Source organism: Castor canadensis, chromosome 1 (genome assembly GCF_047511655.1).
Source record: "Castor canadensis chromosome 1, mCasCan1.hap1v2, whole genome shotgun sequence".
Classification (NCBI taxonomy): Eukaryota; Metazoa; Chordata; class Mammalia; order Rodentia; family Castoridae; genus Castor; species Castor canadensis.
In genome coordinates, this window is record NC_133386.1 from 14,419,071 (window position 1) to 14,444,597 (window position 25,527).

At 41.9% G+C, this 25,527-nt stretch overlaps 1 protein-coding gene across 23 annotated transcripts in view; it reads left to right on the forward strand.

The window, feature by feature from the left end:
* Positions 1–9,875, forward strand: part of Syne1 (spectrin repeat containing nuclear envelope protein 1) — a 437,993-nt gene extending 428,118 nt beyond the window's left edge. For 21 of the 23 annotated variants that reach the window (XM_074072146.1, XM_074072138.1, XM_074072173.1 and 18 more), the window contains 3 exons: positions 969–1,061; positions 2,414–2,472; positions 8,929–9,875. In XM_074072146.1, coding sequence (XP_073928247.1) covers positions 969–1,061; positions 2,414–2,472; positions 8,929–9,169 — 393 coding nt within the window. In that variant the 3' untranslated portion in view covers positions 9,170–9,875. The remainder of the gene's footprint in view (positions 1–968; positions 1,062–2,413; positions 2,473–8,928) is intronic. The other 2 variants (XM_074072192.1, XM_074072194.1) reach the window with 1 other exon arrangement.
* Positions 9,876–25,527: the final 15,652 nt, after the last annotated feature.

Here is a 25,527-nt window from a genome sequence, read left to right on the forward strand (position 1 = left end):
CTGAAGCACAGCATCTCTTACCTGTTACAGAAGGCTCAAATGTGGCCCTTGTCAGAATGGAGTGTCCACTCTCAGCTACTGCTCTTCCAAGTCCTCTCTCCAAATACAAAAGCAAACTCATAAACTTTGTAATAGGACTCTGCCTTTGATTCTATTAAGTCTGAAAGATCTCTTGTAACTGTTACTGCCAGCTCTGTTACCACCACTACTGTGGCATTTTATTTCACAGTGTTTATTTAAGAATTTACACATTTTCAGTTCTAGACATGGTGGAGGAAACCAATTGTTACATATGAGTTTTGTATTCAACACCCGTAAAGCAGAAATTCTCACATGTGTACATTAATTAATTTGTAGATGATGATCTTCTGCTAGTTTATTTTTTATATATCTTCTCAAATGTACTATTTTGAGAAAGGCACTTGGAGGTACAGCAGTGCTGGGTGAGATTAAAACATTCAATTGCAATATCCCATCATAAGCACACAAATTCTTGCCCTTCTGTAAGCGTGCAAAGACGCAATCTACTCTGAGTTGCAACAGGCCAGAAGTAATCCAATATCTCTGATTCTACAAGGGAAGACTGTAGGACTATCATTTGTTTCTAATTTAAATGAATTGGATGCTGTCTGGCCTGAGTGACTTGCTGCTGTGAGACAGACCTGTTCACTCCCCAAGCCAGTTTCAATGTATGCACATTCATGTCACTAAGAAATAATAAAATTGCAATAATAAAACTATGGCTATATTTTCCAGAAGAGTCAAACTTACCACCAGGACATCCCAATACATTAGAAGAATTAGGCCCTATTTTTGTAGTTTTCTGGTTCCATTTTTCCCAAGGAATGGTCTGATATTTTATGGTGGGGATATAGGAGCAGATGCTGCTGGGGTAGGAAATGCATTGAGCATATAGAGCCCCTGTGGCTCTGGGCCATGAGTTGTTGAAAGACTCTTTTTCTTTGTAGGATTTGTCATCCTGGTCTTCTGCTGATGAACTGGACACATCAGGATCTGTGAGTCCTACATCAGGAAGGAGTACCCCAAACAGACAGAAATCGGTAACTTTCCACTAGTTGTTTTCAGCTGGCCCAGGGAAGGGAACACTGGCAAGTGACAGTATTTGTGCCTCCCACAGTGTCCACAGGCTCAAAGCAGGAAAATCCAAGCAGGAGAAGGCTGTCATCTGTACAGAGCTCCTTCCTTACCGTGCTGCGTGCCCTTCTCGCATGCGCTCGGGAATGGAAAATAGCAATTCTCTCTCTCTCTCTCTCTCTCTCTCTCTCTCTCTCTCTCTCTCTCTCTCTCTTTAATGAATTGGGGCTCAATATGTGGCTGGTATGCAGGAAGAAAAATTAGTTTTCTTGCTCAAATGACCATTTCTAGAATGGTGCCCATGTGATCCTTTGTTGGCTCCTTCCTTCAAATTACCACCACAATATCCTCTTCACAAAGGTAGGCTGCCACGCATGAGCCTCACCAGAGATGGGCGAACTGAATGTCTATGAGTCCACTGAACTGATGAGAGGAAGTTCTGCTGACTCTCAAGCAAAGAGGCTTCTGAGTGGTGGTCTTGATGTCTATACTGACCCTAAAGTGGTAACTACTCAAGCCAACCACCCATAAGGCCTCTGGCAGGGGCCGCCTCCCCAGAACACAGTGAGGAGGAAAAGGCAAATTTAGCCCTGCTATCCTCTATACCTTGACTTCTCTGTATAATTAGATGCTTGTTTTTTTGTTTTGGTTTTTTTGTCTGGCTTTATGATTATATCATTCCATTTTCTCTTAGTTTTTAGAAGTAATGATTTCATTTGTACTTTTTTGTTATATATACTTATGTTCTATGCTGATAAGTGTTTTACCCTTTTTAGAACTGTTGTTTTGTTTTGTTTTTTTTTAACTACATTCACTAGTTTCCTATAGATCCTAGTTTAAGAATGTGAAGGAATACTGGCTTTTCGATTCAAATTTAGCCTTTATTTAACTTGAATATGTAACTTGTTGAGTTTTATCACTAGAAAGAAAAATCTTGTATTACTACCAAAATGTTTAATATTCTTTAATAATTTTAAGATAGTATGGCATAGTGAATTTTACATTTAGTACCGGTAAATATACAGAGATGTTTGATTAACATAGCCATTTGTATTTCTACCATGGAAAGTGAGAGAAATGGTGTCCACTGTGTTGTGAATTTCAGAATGACAATTTATGTTTATTTAATGGCAAGTAATGTAAATGTGAGTGGATTTCACTTCTTCATCAAAAGAAAAGCCAGTTTCCTTGGTTGCTGGGTACTGATCATTTCATTTGATTTGTTTTTCCTTTGCTGCACTTGTTAGTTATTTTCATCAGTAGCTTATTTGCCTGGACTGAACATTCTTCTTTCTTTACCCCTGTTCATTGCAAACAGCCACGAGGCAAATGTAGTCTCTCACAGCCTGGACCCTCTGTCAGCAGTCCAAATAGCAGGTACCTTGTTCTCCTGGTTTCCACACTGTTCTAGAACCTCGAGAGGATGATGAAAATTATTCATGATTTTTAGGGAGGCCTAACTCTACTCTGCCTTGGGGTAGTTGAGAAATTACTCATTTCAGTCCACCCTTTCCTAGTAAATTGGAAGAGCTATTTCAATGAAAAGCATGAATAAATCTCAGAGCACATACGATTTAAGTTCCACCAAACTTTAGTTTAACTATACCTAACCCATCTGGTCCTTTCCATCAAAGGGTATTCCATGTGTCCATGATGATTCAACATAACTGGTGGCAAAACCCACCATTGTTTCATGGTAGATTTTTATCATCCTCTTTCTTTCTAGATTTTACAATAAGACAGGTAATCAATCAGTGAATTATTTTACCATTCACAGAACCCACAAATCTGCATAAAATATACTAACATCCCCAGCTTTTTATTTTACCTTCCTGTTTTATCCAGATTGTGGGTTTTGAATTCTCAAAATAGTAAGTCCTAGTTTGGTGTTCTCCATTGAAAATTTACAGGCACCTCTTCTCTTCTGCTTGCCCTAAAACTCTTCTTCTGTCAGCACACTCAACCACTCACCTTCCTCACACTTGGTCAGTTCTTTCACTCTGGACCCCAAACAGCAATCTACCAAGAGCCAACTCCCAGCTGCCACTCTGCTCCACGCCTTGCTCTGAGATTCCTCATTTCTGCAGTTACCAGTGCTTCGCCTTCTTTGTTGTTGGTGTGATGTCTGTGCTCTTTCTCCCTTCCACTAATCAGTGTATGTTTCCCCAGAAAATTGTTTAAAAAATGAAAACACTGTCCTTGAAGTTGTTTTTTTTCATTCCAGTCCCTAGCAGTTTTCTGTGAAAATATTTGTCCCTCTGGAAACTTATCACCAATGAGCAGGAATCTAAATTCCTGGAAGGAGTATGGGGAGAAAGAAATGTTGAACTGTAAACAACCCCTGAGTTATAGTTTTAGTTTTCCAGCTGTGTGCTGAAGGGCCTGAATATTTTATGTGGTCATTTCCACTCAGCTGAAGTAATTCAGGACTTCTTTGGATATGCTTTCTGGTTTTAAACCTCCTTTTGTTTTTTTTGGTTTTTTTTTTTTTCTTACTTTTTGGTTTGAAGACAGTGTTGTGGGGTTAGTTTCTATCCATGACAAAATAGCAGTAATGAGATATGGGAAAGATCCACAGGACTTTTGAAGACATGATGGACATCTGTGTGTGATGTGATATCTTTTTAGCTCCTATAGACCATAGACAGAGCCTTGAGTTACACAATCCCTCTTCTCCACACAAACTGCTGGCATGCCATGACCAGATGAGGAATAGCTTGCAGTAGTCCTTTGAGGAAACCAGAGATCAATGAGAAGTGGAAGAGTTCATAGGCTCTTATACAACACCCAAACCAATCACTTTTCAGTTCCCAAATCTCACTTCTGTCTGCTCCCCTGGTTATTTCAGACAGCTGCATGGATCTTCTGTCAGTGTCAAAGGCATTGTTTCTTAGGGCAGCAAGTGCTTCCATGTGCATCCTAACAGGGCTTTGTGGCTGGGACAGCCACACTGTGACATCTGCAAGGCACCTTTCCACTCTGCTTTGCCTAGCAACTGTTGGTTAACATTTCTGAGCATTCAGCACAAAGTTCACTTGGCTATTCAGGAGATAACAGAATACAAAGAGTCTGTATAGCAGACTTCATCAAACACCTTGGCAGGCAGGTTGTGGTTGAACATTCTTGGGTTCTTAGGCCCTTGGCACCTTAGATTGGGTGCAGCCAACCCTGACAGTGACTTGCTACTGGGGGAGAATGAACTTCACTTACAGTCCACACTGTCACATTGTTCCTCTGCACAGAGACGAGATACCTTGTGTTTGATCTTGCACTGGTCCGGCAAATTTGAAGGGTTATTGCAGAAGCACAGAGGTTCAGAGTATTGCAAAAAGATGTCTGCAATGAGAACAGTTTAGTTACATTTTTTTCTGAGAAGGGGAAGAGACTGGGTATTAGTTTGAAAGGGGAGTGTTATTTACATGATTTTTGTTTGTTAAAATCAGATTTTAATAATATGTTAGTCTGTTACATTTATGAGTTTGATTTGATGGTGGCAATTCCATGTCCTGATTTAATATTCTAATATGGGTTGAGGGCACTAGTTACTGAACACCTACTTTGTTTAGGGCATAAGCCTACAACATTAATGTAAGATGGTTTTTCACATTTAAAGCTTTGCAATGTATCAGAATCTAGACATTCCCTGAATCAATTATAGTGAGCTTCCCAGAACTTCCTAAAACTATAAGAAATTGAAAAAAAGCTATGCATGTATGCATTTTCCCCCTCATACATCAGACTTAAAATTCTCTCCTTTTATCACTCAGAATCCTTCAATACTACAGATGAGTTGAAATTGGCAAATAGGAAAATTCCACTCCAATTTTCAACAAAGCAAAAAAATAATTGCTCTGCAACCTGCATAGGGTGAACGATGACTTCATTCAAAAGCTTAGAATCGTAAGATGCAGAATTGCCCTGGAACCTGTTGGTCAGTGGCACCTTCTTCAGGGAGAATTAAGATGGAATGAGAGTGGCAAAGGATTGGCTGAAATCCTGAGAAGGAGGGAAAAAAGGCCTCATTTTAGAATTTGTTCAAATTAATCAAATATATTTAAGCAAGCCTGTGGGAGTTTTTGTATGTAGACTGAGGACTCCTATAAATGCTATTTGGTTGCTTGTGGAATTTGTTTTCAAATCTTTTTTCTGTCAGACTCTTCCTGGGGATCTATTTATTCTAAGCATTCAAAGCAACTCATCATAAAGTAGTTATACCCCAGCCTCAAGGACAGGGTAAGACTCCAGTAAGCTTACTCTCTTGCTATTTTGAAGTCTGCTGTCCTGGTGCTTCTGAAGAAGGAGTCAGACAGTTTGTGATATTGATATCTTTTTAAACACTATTATTAAACCAGAAATGCTTCCCTGGCAGAGCAGATTGAATCTAGCCACTCCCCGGGACACAAGTCAGCACACCCTTGGTACAGTAATACAGATAATAATGATAATAAAATGTTGACATTTATTTAGTATTTGATGTGTTTTAAGAATCGCATTAATCACAATGTACATTACCTCACTTAACCTTCACAAAAACCCTATGATGTGGCTCAATCTCCAAACTGTAGCCAAGGACACTAGTGATGAGGGATGTGACCTCAGATCTCACCTGACTCTGGACCTTATTTTGTTGACCACAACACTGAACTGAAGGACAGAAGACTAGAGTCCTAAATTGCTTCTGGAAACTTGTCTTCTGAGCCTCATATCCAGGGAGCTTATAGAGAGTAAGTATGGTTTTCTGGACAGAATTACATAAAATAGCTCCATTGATTAAATTTCTTGAGAAAATTCACACATTTAATTTTTTTTCTATACAAACACAATCCACACTGTCATTTATTTATGTAATAAGGCCAGTGGGAGAATGACCAGTGACTAATCAACTAGTTTCTTTTGTTCTTTCCCCTGTTGAATTTCCCAAGATTCTTGAAATTTAGGTGATTTTTAAGTCACTAGACAAATTTTAAAGTACTCTTTTATTTGGGGATAATTAACCTACTGATACTAAAATTTCTAGAACAGAGTCACCCCAAAGAAGAGGCAAATTTGGGCCTGTTGAAGCTCAAGTAGTTACCTCAAGAGGTGGGCATTTTTGTCAGTAGGTAGATTAGACATTTCAGTCACAGTGGACAGTCATTAAGCACAATGTGTTCTCTTTGTCCCTGTCTCAGCCCATAACTTCTCCCTTGGTTGGCATTTTTCAACATTAGAAGTCACACAGCAATTAAATTTTAATGTAGACTACTCTGAAGTTGTTAAATGTGCCATATCTTTCAAAAGGCTCTGTAAACATGTAAGCCCATGTTCTAAAAATCATGACCTTGGTAGTTTGTCTCAGGAACCAACTAGTCAATGTTCAGCCCTTGTTTTCATCTTGATATTTGACCTAATTGCTCAAAGAAGCTAATACTTGGCAAAGAGGTGTTATTCAGCTCTGTTGGATTATATTATCAGTTATATGGTACATCTGCCTATCACTAAGGTCTTCAAATGCCTCCTGGTGAAATGAGTCACCTAGTTATTTAGTAAGGAGGAACCATAGAGCTCTCTTCTGTCGTTCTGTTATCAGTCATCCAGATCCAGGCAGTGAGGGTTGTTTGCTAGAACATACAGTATAGGATATAATGCAGGAAGGATATAATGAAGAGAAATTCAATCTAGAGTTTGTGGATGCTTATCCCATCCTTCTCAAGACACTTTGAAGCAAACCATTGAGTCATAAACTGTCAAAGAGAAAATGTTTTTAGAATTTCAAGGCATTTATCTTCTTTGCAAATAAGAAAACCAAAGGCCAGAGAGACACGGTACTTGCCATAATTATGCAGCTGCCTGAACACAGAATATCTCCATGTCCATAAAGTGATGGAGTCCTCAGTGGCTTTACAGCTACAGGCATTTATTTTAGATACAAGAAAACCACTTCCAAATATTTTAGGGTACACATATTCTCTTCTCTACTTCTACATGTAAGATACCTGTGACATAAATGTGACCTGTATGACCATCATTTATGTCACCAACAGCACATCATAGCATAGTCAAGAGTGTGGTGGCAGATACTTGGGTGAGTTCCTGCTATATCTCCTCCTTTAATTGTGGGATTTGGGGAAAATCATTCTGGTAGTTGTAGTCCCAGAGTTGAAACCTTAATTCTGCCACTTGCCAGCTCTGTCAACTTGAGCCTGTTATTTCACTCTCTGAGCCTCCTTTCCGTCATCTACAAAATGAAACATATAAGCACACACCTCAGATATCTGTTGTGGGGATTAAATGAGAGAACCTAAGAGGAATGCTGGGAGTGTTGCCTAGCGACTTGAAGAGTAAGTGTTGACTCTCCTTAGCTATTTATCTACAAAACTAGAAGATGGATTAGCTACTCTCCAAAGCCCTATCTCAACATGAATATTTTATAATTAGTAATTTGAGAAGTTTTTATTTCCCCTATCCATTAGTAAGGTATATGACATACTTATTTTATAGCCTACTATATCTCCACAAAATATACATTTTTTTTTTTTTAAATTTAGCTCATTAGGATTAACTCACTGGGCTTGGCATAAATATGTCAGTTAAGCAATTTGACCACTAGATGGTGATTGAACTCTAGTGGCCTCTCAGTGGGGAGCTTGTTTACACTGACAAATTAATAGAATTCATAAATCATACACAACATGGAAGACCATCGAAGAGGTCAATGAAGAGGTTGGCATATGTAGGTAAGGTGAAATTGGTCAAGGTTATACCATCATTAGCAATGGACTTCAAAAAGAAGTTTATTATACTACAAGAACCATATAGTATTTTACTAGAAACACAGCACACTGCAGGGCTGCTGCACAACTAGTCAGTCTCTCATCTCTCTTTAATGATTGAGTGACAAAGTTTTGAGTAGCTCCTCTCTTCCTTTTAAGGGAATTATAATGTTTTTTATTTTATCATTTATTTTCCTCAGGTGGCACCCTTTATCTCCCACTAATTCTAGTGTAATCTGTCTTCAGAATTGAACAGCTAATGCGGAGCTACAAATACAGTATTTTCTTATGAGCTAACCTGAAAGAGTCACCAAAGTAGTTTTTACCTCTTCCTATTTTTCCAACAGCCTCACATTTGATACCCTCTCCCTTAGTGATACTGAAACCATTAGAGAATTCATACTAGGTGTGTGGAAATGTGTTTCTTGGTATACCTAATTTTGAAATTCATGCAGTATTGTACTAGTGAGGGTGTGCACAAAGTCCCTCTTGTAAATAAAATTTCTGTCTTCATCTTTTCCACACTATCCAAACAAAACATTAGTAACTGTTCCCAAAAGGAAACAATAGCACCCAATTTAGAATGCACTGTTTAAAAGGAAGGTAAAAGTGAGGGAGAAAAATTGGATCTTTGAGTAAAGGAGGAACCTTCAAGATGACCATCTGGCCTCTCCAGAAAAATAGTGCCAGCTTCCCACAGCTGCAGAGTGATAAGATCAGTATAGAATCTCTGTCTTTCGCTTCTGTAGATGGACTGTAGTGCTATCCCTTGGGCATACAACCTTTGAACCCACTAATGTTAGAGCCAGATACTGGTTCAGTGCAAGATGAAGCCAGGGTATACTCTTGTTGCCTTTAGTTGACTAACTACTTGTATATTTTTTGTCAGTGTGCTTTCCAACAACTCTTCCTTTGGTGGTAGGGAAATGATGCAAGCACACTGTGGAGGGCTGGCAGCTCATTGCCAAGTTGGGTTGTATTTTGCGTGGCCCTTTGCCTTCCAGGAAGGTGCAAAAGCAAAAAAGCAGCATCCATCCAGTGTTTGAGTTATGTGACTTAATTATGTTGATTCTTCTCTCAGGTCCACAAAAGGTGGCTCCGGTTCCTCCCTTTCTGAGCCACAGCCAGCACGGGCAGGTCGAACCTTCCTGTGCAGAGTGCTCCGGGCAGCTCTCCCCCTTCAGTTGCTCCTGCTGCTCCTTATCGGGCTCGCCTGCCTTGTACCAATGTCAGAGGAAGACTACAGTTGTGCACTGTCAAACAACTTTGCCCGATCATTCCACCCAATGCTGAGATACACAAATGGTCCTCCTCCACTCTGAATCAAGCAGAAGTCATCTGCAGAAGTGCTGGCAGTATGAGGAGGATGAGGCCAAAGGCAATCCCAGACCATCAGACAGGACCTTGATCTTGGCAGAAGCCCTCAGTGTGGCAGATTTAGAGCTCCTCCAAATCCCATGTATGCAAATCACAGCTTTGGAGGTGGATGGTAAACATTGTCAGGAAGAGAGTTTGGAAGAAATTGTGTTTGGTTTCTGACCTTTTGCACTAAAGAGATTTCCCAGGTCTCATGGGTTCTGGGCGTTTGGCTCATTCAGTGCACAGTGAGGACTTTACTGGACTGTCTGGGCAGTTATCCCATTGGTGCTGCTCCATCCACTCCAGAAACGACCCTCCCAAGCATCATGTCAGTACCGTACAATCTACCAACCAACCACTGCTGAAGAGACTTTAGAACCTTGTAACATAGGATTTTTAAGAGCTTATATGGCACCTTCTTTTTTGTCTTGTTTTCCTCTTGGCATGATGTTCTAACCTTTGCTTTAGAAGCACAAGCTGTAAATCTAAAAGGCACTTTTTTTAATGGTGTAAAGAAAAACTAGATGTAATAAATAAGATCATGAAAGGCTTTATGTGAAAAAAAGTTGAATGTTACAGTATAAAAAGATATTTATGTATGTACAGTTTGCTAAAGCCAAGTTTTGTTTGTATTGATTTTTTTGCATTTATTATAGACACTCTAAAATATTTTGTCTCTGTTTCTTCTTCCCTTAAAAAATGACTCTAAATTTCATTATTAAGCAGGCACTGATCAGAATGCAACCTGAATTATCTTTTTTATGGAATGAATGAAGCAAACATCAGTATCTATCAAAGGTAAATGTTTAGACATAGAAGAACCTCTTTCTTCCTTTCACAGCCAGTTAGCTCTCATGAATCCCTTCTTAGAATTTTCACCTTTTTCTCCTCAGTTCCCTTTGCACAATTGGAAGAGACTCCTAGCCTCCCTATCTGAGGCCTCCTCCCCAATCCATACCAAGGGTAAACACAGCCACCTGAATCTTCTTAAATCCCCCTATTCCTCACAGCCCTTCTTTGCTGAAAAACTTTCTGTTGTTCATTGGCTACCAGATAAGATACAATTTTTGGTCTATCATTCATGTTCAAATGCATAAGATTTCATTCTGCCCTTCTGACTTTGCCAACTGGCATCCCTTGTTGAAACATTTGATGCTCATGGGAAAGAATGTTAAACAATGACAGGAGGAGAACAAACAAAACTAAATGGTAAATTTTAATTTGTTATCTACCAATTTTTAAATTTTAATATTCCATTTATGTAATTTGGTGAGGGAGCATATAAAACCCATATTTCAGTCTTCTCTTGGAAATAGAAGTCTTTGTTGGCAGTAATTGTTGGAGTATGGTTGCTGCTATCTCTTTAAGAATAGAGAGGGAAGCTGGCCATGGTGGCACAAGCCTGTGATCCAAGCACTCTGGAAGCTGAGCCAGGAAGATCATGAGTTCTAGTCTATCCTGGGCTATATAGTGAGACCCTATCTCAAAAAGAAAATCAGAAAGGACAGTTTTCCATATAAACTATGTCAATCATCTTCTCTAATTGCCTGGCCAAGCAAACCCCTATAAGAACTTGAGTTCATAAATCCTGCTCTGTACAACTATTTACACTTCGTGAAGGTACTTTGAATTCCTTGAAACCATATTCTGTGGTTTCTGTGAGGCGCATAGATTAAGCATCATCTCAAGCAGGATTCTTGGGACTTAGCAAACTTTCTGGCTCCTGGGCACACCACAGGCCTTCTCATCCCACTCCTGGATAGGGCCTGGGAGCTTGCATTTTCAATGGATACCTGATGACCTCATTATGGTCAGTTGTTGATAAGCCCTGTATTTTCCTCAAGTCCATCTGTTTATTCTCACTGTTCCTTCAGTCCTCCTTCATAAGACAGCTCACAAGCCACCTCCTGCTTGAAGAATGATCACTTCCAGTCTGCATTTACCACTTTCTACATAAAGCATTCCTAGCACACACATGCTGTGCTTTCTATCACCAACCAATTCCTTCTGATTTCCTCTGGGCCCTCGGAAAGGGTGTTGCTTTAAAGAGAAGACAAAACTATACTTGAAATGTCCTGTTACCCTGCTCTGTAGAGAGGTGGCCAACAGGTTGGCAATCAGAGTTGAAGGATTCCCTGTGCACATGTATGAAATGAGTCGCTCTTCAGATCTCCCTCCTTCCCCACCTCCCTGTCACTCCCACACTGAATACCTGGATGCTGAGGCCTGGCCTCTAGTGCAGGCCAGCAGGTCATGAGTGGGCACTGTCACTGTGAGGGAACTTGCCGTATCACACCATGAAGCAGTAGTCGTGGAAGGGCAAACAGGAAAGGACTTCAGAGCATTTCCTCTCTGCATGACAGTTAACTCACTTCACGAGTCTCCCATCATTGAAGGACCTAATGGTAATTGTTACAGAGCAAAAAAAAAAAAGTTTTGATGCTGGGACTCAAACCCAGAGTGCTTATACACTAAGCACATGCACATCCCATTTGTCTCTTTCTAAAACCCTATGAAAACCCAGTGACGTGTGAGACATTCAACCCATGAAATTTTTTTTTGAAGACTGGGCAGCACATTGAAAAGGAAAGAAATAAGGTCTGTAAGCTCTGAAGCCAGAAGTCACAGCTTTCCCCAGATGATAGCTTGGCCAGTAGAGCAAGAGCCAAACCTCTGACAGATGAGAACAGGAACCTCTGTCCAGAGCCCTCACAATCTCAAGTGCCTGCCTGCTGAGGAACAGGCATGGGGTCAGAGTAAGTGAATCCTCACCCCCCTCCATGCACAGCAGCTTTCCTGTTCATTAAGGTCCGTGGAAGTGACAAAGAGTTTAGAGAGAATATTAAGTGATAAAAGGACACTGATGGCTGTTGAAGTGGCTTGCCTTTCTTTAGTCAAGACCTTCAAGAGCCCTGAAGAAATGGAAATGATGACCTGAGTGAATGGTAGGGTAAGGAAGCGTGTGGGCAAAGAGACCACCAACTGTCTGGGGAGGATGGGAAGGAAGAGTTAGTAGTATTTGGTAATGAGATTAGCAAAAGCAAGCAGGAGCTATTAGTAAAATAGAGAATCCATAAAGTGAACATGGAAAAATTGTTAGAAGCTAAAAATAATAACTTTATAAGGAACCCCAGCAAAGGGATAAAAGTTTCAGAAAAACGTCGGAGGAGCAGGAATAGACCTTCTGGAAGGTAAGGCAGCAATGCCCCTCGTTGTCTAAAAAGGGGGCCTTCAAAAGTCTCCAGAGGAAAATTCAGCAAACCACAGAGGAGATTTACTGTAAAAAGTCAGGTTGAGGAAGACTGATTTATAGCCTACACCCTGGAGCCAAATATTAAAAAACTGTAGGTACAAAATTTTATTGGCAAAGCCATATAAAAGATCATAAAGCAAAGAACAATGGGATAAAATAATTTATGGGAGCTGGTCATGGTCAGATAGGCAGGGCCTCCAAAGGAGCTGGTTTGGTGGTGCCCAAATGACAATTCAATGGTTGAGGTCATTGCCCACTGCTACAGTCTTACCATTGCAAATATCCATAGGCAATGAAAATAGTCTCAGAGTGTATGCCAAATAGGTTCAGCCATGCCTGGGGAAAGAAGTATCCATCATTTGCTGACTGAGTGAAGGGAACTGCTCCAACCTAACTGGGGAGTCAAGTCCCAGCTAGGACTTCACAACTTTTTGTTAATTACCCTTTTAGAGCAGTGCTCTCTGGACCCTTGACCCATACAAAATTCCTACCAGCTCTGTCCTGAAACTTGAGATGAAGACAAGTGAGGAAACCAGAAGGGAATCCAATGGAAACTAGATGTAATTTAGGGCAGGGAAGGGAGATGAAGTTTATTGGATGTGTCTCTATTTTCTGGGAACAAATTTCCTTTCCTTTTAACTTCTTCATTACCTGGTTTATGTTATAGCAGGATGAGTTTTTGAAGATCAAGCTGGTTGGTCTGTGGACACAGAGGCAGACAAAGTAGTTTATAAGCCTGAAGGCAGTTTTCTGCTTGTCAAACACAGCATGAAGGAGTCAATTCAGGAGATAAGAGGTGGTCTTTCACTGGGTGGTCATTGTAGTGTTAAATTTAACTAGTCATTGTGACAACTCTAGCAGGTTGATGTACTTAGAGCAATCTAGAGAGAATGAAACTGGAAAGGAGTAACTGTTACCCTCCACTTCTGCCTTCTCACTGACCACTCCCTCAGAGTTGTACAATGTCTACAGGAATTCATAGGAAATCCTACATTGGGGGAGGCCCCTTGTGCTGATGAACAGGAAGATGGTGAATAGAACACAGTTCTGGAATCCTTGTCCTAGAAACCTAACTGGGAGTGATGGGAGATCAAGAAAGGACAAAAAACAGAAGACAAACATGCAGAAAGCTGGGGTCAGATGGGCTGGGTGCTCGGATGGAGACACACAACAGCCTCGTCCACCTCCAGTAAGGTTATTATATACAGTGGCAAAGAAGGAGTTAGAGCAACAGTCCTGGGGAGAGGGAGTATGACATTGTAGTTTTCAGGAACAGGAGGAAATTGTGATCACTACTCTCTGAATGTAGGAATAGCAGCTCTGCTGCGTTTTGCCCTCACCCCCTTCTGTGGCTGGGGCTGTGCCAACTCAGCCTGCAGATTATTTGACATAGCTGTGCTTATGTCAAGTTCTCATTAGCTTCTCATACTCTTCTCTCCACACTGGAATCTCTGCTGAGCGACCTCCTGAAGCCACAGGCAAAGGTAGCTGAAAAGAAGAGAATGGTTGATAAAACAGAGAAGTTCACTGCAACACAGGCTGACCCACAAGGAACATTTCACCTGAAGCTGAGGAAGCTGGGTGGTACTGGGTCTAATTCCTAAAACATGGGGTTGTGGAAAATGAATCAGCCTTGCAAATTGTTTGACCTGTTGCTTACTACAGGTGTGAGAACATAACTAAATTTGAAACCATGATTATGTCAAAGTCCTTATAAACTGTGAAGCAAGTGAGAGTGTCTTATGCCACAGGTGGGCCTGAAATCACCCTGCTGAAGATTTTGTCACAGAGGCACTCTGGATCAGGCACAGTCTTGATTCAGTTGTTGGGTTCACAAGGTGAAGTCACTAAGCATCCTCCAGCATAGGCAGCAGTCCCAGGCAGCCACTCCCAGTCCTAAACCACATTTTTGGGCAGGAACCCACCCAAGCCCACCTCATACCACCTGTCACACCTTCCCAAGTATAAATGTTCAGACTTCAGGAATGAGAGTACCCAGTGGTTTCCTGAGCCTGATCCTACTTAGGCTCCAGGCTGGGCTTCTAAGCCACGTCCTACCTCATCCAAGGGCCCTCTAACTTCTTCCTCTTGTTACGTGCCAGTGACGAAGTGTTGCAGGTCGGGGTCAAGGGTCCTTGCCTTCACAGGCCAGAGAACTGGCTAGTGTAGCAGCTGAATGATGAGCCAAAGCCAGTATACAAAGTAAGATTTATTAGAGAGAAAGAAAAGGCTACAGCTAAGGTACTGCAGCGGAGCCCAGAAGCCAGTAACTCCCTGCTCAGGTAAAGGCTGGGGTATTTATGGATGTTTTAACTCTGTTGGAGGGTTTTCTCATTGGCCTTGCATTTCAAGGGCTTTCTTAAGTGAACTGGTTTGGTTAGCACATTTATTGGGGAAAGGAAACAATCTTGAGAGCATTTTGCCCACCAGCCTTGTGGCAGATCTATATCTCTGTATCTCTTCTTTAGGATGCAGGAATGCAGGCCTTCATTTCCTCAGATGCAGGAATGCTATTGCTCTCTGGGGAAGGAATGGGATACTCACTCATCTGCCTTAGGTATTCAGACCCAACATTTTGACTACAAGTTGTGTTACAAATACCATAAATATGCAGTAGATGTATGATAATTATTAATATGCTAGCATTCATATATTAATCAGTGTAAGTTTTAATGCATATTAGTACAAACACCATTTCTCTGTGTCTGTATTAGGTATGTGTCAATTTTAAAAACTAATTATTAGAAAAAAGTGATATATTTTAGTTATAAAACTCTCATTTTCTAAAGAAAAGTGAAGGGTTTCCTATCTGTCTTGATCATCTTCCAATTTTGTTACCTTTCTGTGCCTTTTGACTTTCTCATTCAAACAACATACACATATGCTTTTAAAAACTGGGACTATTTTCTCTATCCCATGGCTTATCAATATTATGTAGTTACATTAGTATACATGCATTCCTCTTCATTGTGTTCGATATCTCAGTATCTATTTTTGTGTGCATGTTTGAGATTTATAGCACGATGTTATAGGACACATGGAGAGCATAAAATGGTTATACTACAGTGAAGCAGATTCCACAGCTGTCATCCCACGCAGTTACTTTTTGTGTGACAGGAGCAGCTAAAATCCACTTTTTAAAACAAAAATCCCTAGTGCAATACAATCTTCTTGACTTTAGTTTTGATTTGAACTTTAGCTATTGCTCCCCTTACATGTCTGCTATTTTGCATCTTTTGACCTACTTTCCCAAGTCCTCCCCTCCCCCACCACTGCTTATTCCTCTGTCTCTGTGTATTTGTCACTGTATGGCTAGACCCGGGCACCTAATGCTAGTTGAAGCAATCTGTGTCTTTTTTCTGCACTTGTTTTGCTCTGTTTACTGTTAAGCAATGCCCCAATAAACATCCTTTCATATATATCTTTGTGTGCTATTTTTATTTCTCTAAGATGCATTATTCAAGGTGGCAGAAGGTGTGTTCCTTCTGACTTTTAATACATTTTAACAAAGTCTGTCATATTGCTTCTTGGAAGCATGTGACAAATTACAGCCCTACCCAGTGGAAGTAGAGCCTCCATCTCCTTGTAGCCTCCCTAAATCTAGACAGTGTTTTCTAAACTACAGTTTATTCCCAATTTTTAATGTCCAAATTCTGCATACTCTCCCTCAGGAGACCTAAAAAAATTTAGAAACTCAGACCATACCTCAAATCAATTAAATTCTAGTCATTGGGGATTAATATTTATTTGAAATTACTTTCTTATTTTCCAAAAAAATAGACAACTGTCCCCAAGCCAATCAGAAATAACACATGAATGATTCCTTTTATTCTTTTGTGTTTTTTTTTTCTTTAGAAAATTACATGTCCATCAGCAGAGGGCTTTTTCAGCATATTTAGCGTTTCCTCTGCCAACATTTTTTAAATGAGATTAATCTATATGTATTGTTTAAGGAGACACCTAGCATACATTCTTACACTTAAAAATACAAGATACAGAATAATTTGTATATGATCCCACTTTTGTAAAAAGGATGCCCATGTGTATATATTAATTTTTTAAGGCAAGGAAGATGTTTGAAGAGACATGGACGGAATACAAAGCTTGACCTTGTGACTGGTGCCATACAGGGAGAAATTATTTTACACACTGCTATTATTTGAATTTGACAGGGAGTATGGTTTTCTTATTCTAAGTTGCTATAAGTATAATGATAATTTTAAAAGACAAAGTAAAAGGTTCTTGTATTTTAGAAGACATTTGATTTTCTTTTTAATTAAGAAAAATTTGATATGCCCCAAATAAGTGACAGAATCCCAACGGGTGACTTGACTATTGGTGCCCTTCCCAGGTGTGCTGCATGCCTGACAAAGATCTGATGCCTGACAAAGATCTGAAGCTACAGAACCAGAACCCATGCCTAGACTTACAGACCTTTGAGCTAAGAATGGGCTTTGTATTTTCAAAGGGTTGAAAAACAGAGGCAAAAAAAGTGCCTTTTACTGGAAAAGTAAAGTTCACTGGCCCATGAGAGTTCCCTGAGACAGCACCATTAGTGGCAGGGGTATATTTACCCACATGGAGTGGAGGGCTTTCCTTCTCAGTTTGTTGAGACAGACCCTCACAGGGACACCCAGATGTGCTTCACAGATTTCTGATTCATCTCTCAATCCAACCAAGTTGTTTTTTTTTTTAATAAATAGCAAATAGATAAATAAATTTTTTCAAATAAAAAAGTGCACATGTAGTTTTCCGGAGCTCCATGGGAATGGGAAGCATGTGACTAGGATCATGACCAAGTTTGTCAGGTGATAGATCTTGTTGGCAATAATAACGCCAATGGGTTTCAGTTCTTACTGCACCCTTAAGCTTCTGTTTTCCAGAGTCACGGTCCTGCCTCAAGTCTAGCTTGAATTCTCCTTCTGCCCCAACCTCCAATCAGCATGAACCATAAGATCTTAACCAATCAGATCATGCTGAGTCTCACTGAGGGTATTTAAGCCCCTGTCCTTCTCTCCCCCTCTCTCTTGGCTCTCTCTCCCTCTCCCACCCGGCAATAAAGAATCTCTTGGCCAGATCACTCCTCTCTGCATGGTCACTTTGGGGCCTACATTTGGTGCCATGATTTGGATGGGGTCTCCCCACTAATCCTGGTGGGACCCCGATTCCAACTCACCCCACGACCACCCTGAGGACGTGACTGGCCAGGACTCATCCTCCCGATCGCCCTCGCTCGCATCCAACACCGGACATTCTTTGGTGAGTCCACATACCCTTCTTGGGCTCCCTTTGCGGTCTCTCCCTTCGGTGTCTCTGGGATTTAGAGCATTTCCCCTGTTTGGCTATCTCTGGGGCTCAGATGATAGGGGGGTTCCCTTCCCTCTCATCCGGCTTGGGTCTATTTTGTCATGGGTCTCAGAGACCCCTCATCAAAAAGCCTGGTGCCAGGTGACCCATAGCCCCAGGCCCTTTGGCCTTGCATGCCACTACAACTCAGTGATGACTGATTCTCACACGCCTTGTGCTGTTCTCAGGTATTTGAGTCACGCAGGGATGCCCCACAATTCATAATATCCTCCCATTATAGCCCTCCGGGGCTGGGTCCCACAATGGGGGCCACTACGTTCTCTTTGCCATCTGACTCCCCACTGAGATGCCTCCTCAATAATTTGGACACCTTGGGTTTGACCCCAGATATAAAACCAAAAAATCTGATCTGCTTTTGCACTCAAATGTGGCCCACTTATCCTTTTGACAACCAAAGTCACTGGCCCCTTTTTGGGTCTTTAGATCCCAACCTTTTACGGGACATATAACTACTGTGAGCAATCTGGATGATGGGGAGAGATTCCACATGCCCAAACTTTTCACACCTCTGTCTAAATCCAGCTCTCTGCACCACTTGCAAACCTAAACATGTATTTGTTGCCCTCAAACTCTCCCTCTGTACTTTCTGTTCCCCTGTGCAGATTCTATCAGCCTGTAAACCAGTTTCTAAATCAGCCAATTCCTCTCCAAAACCTCCTCCTTCCCTATGTAAACAGACTTCTTGCACTGCTTACCATACCTATCTCCTCCTATCTTCCTGAAAAACTTTCCCCATCATGGAGTTAAGCAAGCCACTCCTTGCCAATTCTGGCCTCAAGGCAGTTCCAGCTCTGGGAGAGCTCAGAGCTCATGCTCCCTTCCTGTGGGCTGAGACCAAGCCCCGGATTTATTTGGGTACACCTCATGCTACATTGGTGGAGTCCTGTTTGATTATGGCATCTGACGACTGCTTCTCTTCCCCCTCACCCCATCTAATGTCCCTTTTTCCTGAGACAGCGACCAGAGAGTGGAGGTTTCATTTTGCTGAAAGTGTGCCAGTACCAATCAATGGGAGCAACCTAGAGACACAGGTGATGGCTAATCCCATAAGCGTGTGTCATGCCTCCAGGCTCTGCCTTCCCCTCCCTTACCTAAGATGTCAACACACCTTTTCTGCCTCCTCCATGGTCTCACCATGTGTCCTTTGTCTCTGTCTGCCTTCTCCTCCCTGGGCTTACTGGGACCCTGCCTCCCATGAAAACTTGTGGCCTGGTACCTTATGACTTAAGTTATTCCAACTAGTTTACCAGACCTCTCAGTCTAAAGTAACTTTAATTCAGCTGCTTTACAAAAAGTGCTTACAAAAAACTGCATCTGCCACACTCACGCTGTAACTCCACCCCGACAAGGGGAGGAGGGAAAGCAAACAGGCACAGCTGTACACAGAATGCCGGCTTCTGGACACAGCAAAAATGCCTGCCATAGCTAAGAAAATCCATAGAGAGGACCCAGTAAATCCTGGGCTGCCAGCCACACATGGCAATGGCTGCAGCCCGCCGCCAATTCCCCTAGATTAAACACACACAGAGTACACAGGAAGGGGGGAGGGGCGACAGGCCGCAGGATCAGGCTCAGGCAGTCAGGGTCACTTGTCCCAGGTGTGCGTGGAGGGAGTGGCGCCTTGCACAAGTCCTGCTCCTAGCCCCATCTCACACCTCAGGGCATCAGACCCTTGTAAGCCAATTGTTAGCTCAAGGTTATAGTTCCAGAAATAACAAAATAGACATTACTGTGGTCTCTAAACTTCTCACTTAGAATTTTCTATACCTTTGGCCTCAACATAAATTTTTCCCTCCAAATATTAACACCAGTTGTCCCGTATGGCACTGTTATAGGCCTGAAATGACCTCTGAATGCCCTTCTCTAACTTTACAAATGATTTCTTTGTTAAGAAGGTAGCCTTTATTAAAGAGGCTGCCTGCTGTTAGCTAAAAGACAGGATCCTAACGTTTTGTTCTTTCTAGATGGGACCTGCATCTTCCAGTCTTCTGGCTGGTAGATGTTGGAAGCTTTGTACTGAGGTCAGCCTCAGTATGCCTTGGGTGACCAAGAGAAGTGGCCGTCACAGGGTTCCTTAAATTACAATACCATACTCCAATTGGACCTTTTCTATAAAAGTAAAAAAGTAAACTGAGGTCCCCTATAAAAATTTCTACCTTCTAAGCCACTCCAACACTCAGAACCTCTTAATGAGTGCTTCCCTCTTCAACAGGCAATGGTGGGAAGAGGGCAAGTCTTATGTCCCCTTCCAGTTATCAGATCTAAGGGAAATTTAAAAACATCTAAACAGCTGTACTGACGCCCAGACAAATGCATTCAAGCCTTTATCTCTGTGATCCAAACCTTTCAACTGACATGAATGGATATTACGCTTCTAGACCAGACTCTTATCTCATTAGAAAAGCAGTAGGTTCTGGCCCAGGCCACTCAGCCCAGAAATGATTATATGGCTCAAGCAGTAGAGTGCAGCTTTACAAGCATAAAGTCCTGAGTTCAAGCCTAGTACAGCCAAAGTAAAAAATAATAATAATAATAATAATAAAATTTGGGACTGAGGAAGTAGCTCAATGGGAGAATGTCTGCCCAGCATGTGCAAAGCCCTGGGTCCAGTTCCCCAGCATTACTAAATCAAAAAATGCTATCAGAAAGCGTACTACGGTGGACTACAGTCACAGGTGAGAGAGGTTCTCCTCAAAGATAAATTTCTAACAGTCAGTCCCAGATATTCGTAAAAAACTCAGAGTGTGGCTGAAGGGAAAAGCCATTGGACCAAGTGACACAGCTAGCCATGTCTGTATTTATGGCTATGTCTGTATGTCCGGGACCTTACTAACAGGAGAGAAAAGATAAGAGACACCATGGCCTCATTGCTGCTCTCAGAGAGAGCCCCACCCGAGTGGGGCCTGTATCCTGAACTTGCTACTGTGGTGGACAGGAGGGGCACTTCTGCAGAGAATGCTTAAGGGGGGACAGCCTGGGAGACAGCCCCGCCCCCAACCGGGACCCTGCCCTCTGCAAGGGTAACCACTGGAGGTCTAAGTGCCCCAGTCACCAGATGGAAGGTGAGGTGCCACCTCACCTATGGTGATTGATGGGTGATGGGTCCCAGCCTCCTGTCCATACTCCACTTCTTGGCATCAATATTGAGGAGCCATAATGGCAGAAAAGCAAAAGGTCATTTTCCTCCTAGACAGTGGAGCCCGTTTCTCTGTTTTACCTTTTTCTCCTGGTCCCCGGTCCAATGACAAAAGTTATCGTTCAGGGCAAATCTGGCCAGCCCCTAGAGCGCTAGTTTACCTGGCCTCTGGCCTGCTCTTGGGGAGACCTCCTTTTCTGTCAGTCTTTCCTCATAGTACCTGAAACTCCAGTGTCCCTGGTGGGACGGGATTTACTATCTCAATTAAAAGCTCAAATTCTCCTCCCCCAGGCAGCTATCTCTGCTGCCTCCTCCTTCAGGAACAAATAGATTCGTGTGGACTGATGAGATGAGTGTAGGGTGAGCTAGGATGGCCCTTCCTATTCAAATAAAACTAAAAAATCCCTCACAGTTTCCACACCTAAAACAATATCCCCTCAAGCCTGAGGGATGATGAGGCTTTATGCCTATTCCTAAAAACAATTAGGGCTACTAATTAGTTGCTCCATCCCCTGTAATAAATTTAAAATTCTTATAAACGTTAATTTTAAAATATAAGTTACAAAGTAAACAACTGGAAAAGATATAGATAGGTAATAAATGTATTTTTTGAGAAGTTAAAGGAAAAAGGAATGGTTTTTTGGATGAGAAGGGATTTTGGAAAGAAGGGTTTGTCCTAAAGATTGTTTCAAATAAGAAGGATAAGGACAAACCATCAAAGGGTTTAGTATGTTGTATGAAGGTCTGAGTAAGTTTGAAAAGTGTATAATAAAAGCTTTGGTGTGTGATAAAGTTAAAGTTGCATATAATCTAAGAGTTGCCTAAAAGATTTTTAGGGTCATGTCAAACTAAAATCAAATCCTCTATGTCTATGAAATAACAAGGTTATCTTAATATTGTTCTGCTCTGAGTAACATCTACAAAAAACCATTCCAGAGAAAGATTTTATCAAAGAAATTATTTGTGTTTTCTGCTGATCTTGTCAAGCTTTAAGTACTACTAAATCAGAGTTCATTTACATATTTGCTTATGTGTCTTAAATGACTACCTTGTAACAGTGTTATGTTATACTTTATCTAAATATGGAACAAACATTTAAAAAGTTAAAAGTGTCAATTTATATAAAATAATGAGCTAAAGCTCTCTTTTATCCAAGAGTGTTACATTTAAATCCTGACAGCCCCTGCCTACCACAGGTCATCTACCTAGATGTGGCCTTTAAGGGACAGACTCACTCCCTGAGTCATAAATGCATCAACCCAATCTTCCATTTCCCAACCCCCATACCATAAGACAGCTTACAGCTTTCCTGGCAGTTATAGGATTTTGCAGAATTTAGATCCCTAGATATGCAGTCCCTAAGCAGACACCTTTTTATGCTCCTCCTAATATTCCTATTTGGGTCTTAGATAATGTATGGTCACCCATTTCTCTTAGAAAACTTGCCTCCAACAGACTCTGCTCCTCTGGCTGACTACCTGCCTTCTCAGGGAACTTCTCAGAGAGCATGCAAACCAGATCCTGCCCCACCCTATAACAATTTCTGTTAAACCAGAGCATCTTGTTCTCCAAAAAGGATCTTCTACCCTCTCCATTGGGACTTCGATGGACCAGCCCTCAGCTGGTCATTCTCATGACATCCACTGCTGTCAAGCTCAATGGGTTCCCCCAATGGCGGCACCTCTCAAGAAACAATTAAAAAATGGAGATGGGAATTGGAGGACTCTTGAAATTGTCTAGGGAACAACATTTCACAGTGGTTCTCCTGGCCAATGCCCATCCTAATGCCTGTGTTCTTGCTCTCCTACTCTTAAGCTTCCTCCCTTGTATCATACTGCATGTCTGCTTTTGCTAATCAAAAATTTAACCAGTTGTACCTCCAGGGATATCAACCTCTCCAAAACTGTCCAGAGGACTGCTATGAGGGCCCCCACCAGGTTATAAACATCAAGACCCCCTTACAGGACGCCTGCTACAATTCCTCAACTCCCTACACGAGGACAGTTGGCTGATACCCACTGTGCAGAGGTTGGAGGATTGGCTCAAGACTCTTTACGACCTATGGCTACAAGGGACCTTCATCAACTTCAGGGAAGAGGAAATTTTCATTTTCGGAGCCTGGGTGTATGCCATCATGAGACTCACCACCCCAACGCTGTTTGCCAACTGACCCTCCTTTCCCCTATGCTGCCCCTTGCCAGCTTGAAGAAGCCAGAGTGAACACAATGCCCCCCTTCCTTAACAAACAAAAAAGGGAGGAATGTTGGCAATAATGGCGCTGATAGGGTTTGGTTCTTACTGCACCCTTAAGCTTCTGTTTCCCAGGGTCACGGTCCTGCCTCAAGTCTAGCTTGAATCCTCCTTCTGCCCCAACCTCCAATCAGCATGAACCATAAGATCCTAACCAATCAGATCATGCCAAGTCTCACTGAGGGGTATTTAAGCCTCTGCCCCTCTCTCTCGCTCTCTTGGTTCTCTCCCTCTCCCACCCAGCAATAAAGAATCTCTTGGCCAGATCACTTCTCTCTGCATGGTCACTTTGGGGCCTACAGGTCTGGTTTGTTCAGCATTTGGGATCCTCTTGATTGGCTTAATGATGTCCTAACTCTGTCTTCCTGGGGACATCACCAACCACTTTCTTCTCTCAGGAGCCTTATAGTCCTCTAGAGACCCAAACAGTCCTGACAGCTGCTGGATCTTGAGTCTCCAATGTCAGAAGGGAGTTGGGGGTGGGGAATAAAAGGAATTCACCATCTAGGATACTTCAGCAGAAATGGGATGTGGGAAATCTGAAGGAGAATCTATTTTATCTTTCTGCCTCAATGTAATCACAGAAAGTAGATGAAACACTCCTCCATGCTGCCTTAAGCTCTCTAGTATAACCATCCCATTGTTTTTAAACCTAGGTCAAAGTTTAGCATCTATTTCCATAGGAAGATACCTGGAGACACCTTGGTTTCTGCTTTTTCTGGTTTCAGATGGTTCTCCTGCCTGGACCCAGGTTTTTGTGATATTGGGCTCAAGCCAGTTGCCAAGAAATTAAAATATGCTTCTCTATCCATCTTTCCATATAAACCCACTTAATACTTTTTCTCACTCAGCTGGAGCATCCCTAATCTGAAGAACTGAAATCTGAAATGCTTTGAAATTCAAAACTTTCAGAGTACAAAAAAGTTTGTGCGAATATTCAAATTACAATAACTAATAATAGTAGTAATAATAATAATTTCCCAAATCTGATACATTTCTGGTCCCAAGCATTGCAGATAAGAGACATAATAATTTCCCAAATCTGATACATTTCTGGTCCCAAGCATTGCAGATAAGAGACAATGTATTCATTTCTTTAGCATTTAGTAATGCATTGGATTACAAGTATTATTGAGTGTAATTTGAAATACTAACAAATTAAGAAGTCATTTATTCTAATTTGTAATCCATTCTACTTCATGAAGCACCTACAGGCTTGATTTTGGTACCTTTAGTCCCTCCCTTCATTTAAAAGAAATGCTTCCTGGGCTGTCGTTGAACTTCAGAAACTAGCTTATACCAGGTATCCCACTGGAAAGGGAGTGACACTCCCACACAGCTCCCAGAGGAAGTGCCATGGACTCTGATGCTAGCTGCATGCCCCTCCCGCTCCCTCCTCCCCTGAAGCCTGTGGTTTGGGGCCCTAAGTATTAAAACATGTTCTTTCTGGTTGTAAAAGGGGAAACACTCAGGAATCTTTACAGCTTAAACTCTGTTGCTTCTGGGTTGAACTTGAGAACTGAATCTGCCCATAAAAGTGTTTACCAGTTCACAAACCTTTCACTGGCCTTTCCCACAATCACTGAGTTCTCAATGAAAACACAGCTGATGACAGGTTGCAGCACTGAAGAGAGGCTTAGCAGCACACAGTGTGTACATAGCCCCCGAGGCCGCTGTCCATCAGGCAGCACTCTGGGGACTGGCTCTTGGCAAAGGATCCAGAGGTTAGCCACTTTGGGCGTACTTTCCCTGCTCCCAACCTGGCTTAGCCACTGAGGTCCTCCACCCACTTCACAATCCCTTTTTCAAATGTTTGCCCAAATGTTTCTTTGCTCCTCTTTTTTTTTTTTTTCACTCTCATCTATTGAGGATGAATGAGATTGTTTTGTCAGTGCTATACAGATGCTCAGTGCCTTAACTGTGGTTGTCGTTGCATTCCTGGCCAAGAAATAGGAGATGGTCTTATGAAAAAGGGACCACTGAGCCCGGTCCAGGCACTGTCAGACTCTGGTATGGCCACTATCTCAGACATCAAGGTGTCGGTCGTTGGCTAGAAATCAAGCTTGTTCTAGTGCGCCAGTCAGAGGAAAATCACTCTTTGGTCATCTGCCATTTCTGGCAGGAACCAGGGACAGGAAGATGAACTCAGAGAAATGGAGCACAGATATAATGCCAACGACAACAGTGGCAGAACCACTCCTCAAGTTCCTCCCCAAGGTCATCCATCAGGAGGAAAAGGGGTCACATTTCTCCAGAACTCAGGGCACAGCATTAAATATCCCACCCAAAGTGACACATTTCTTTTATATTTTACC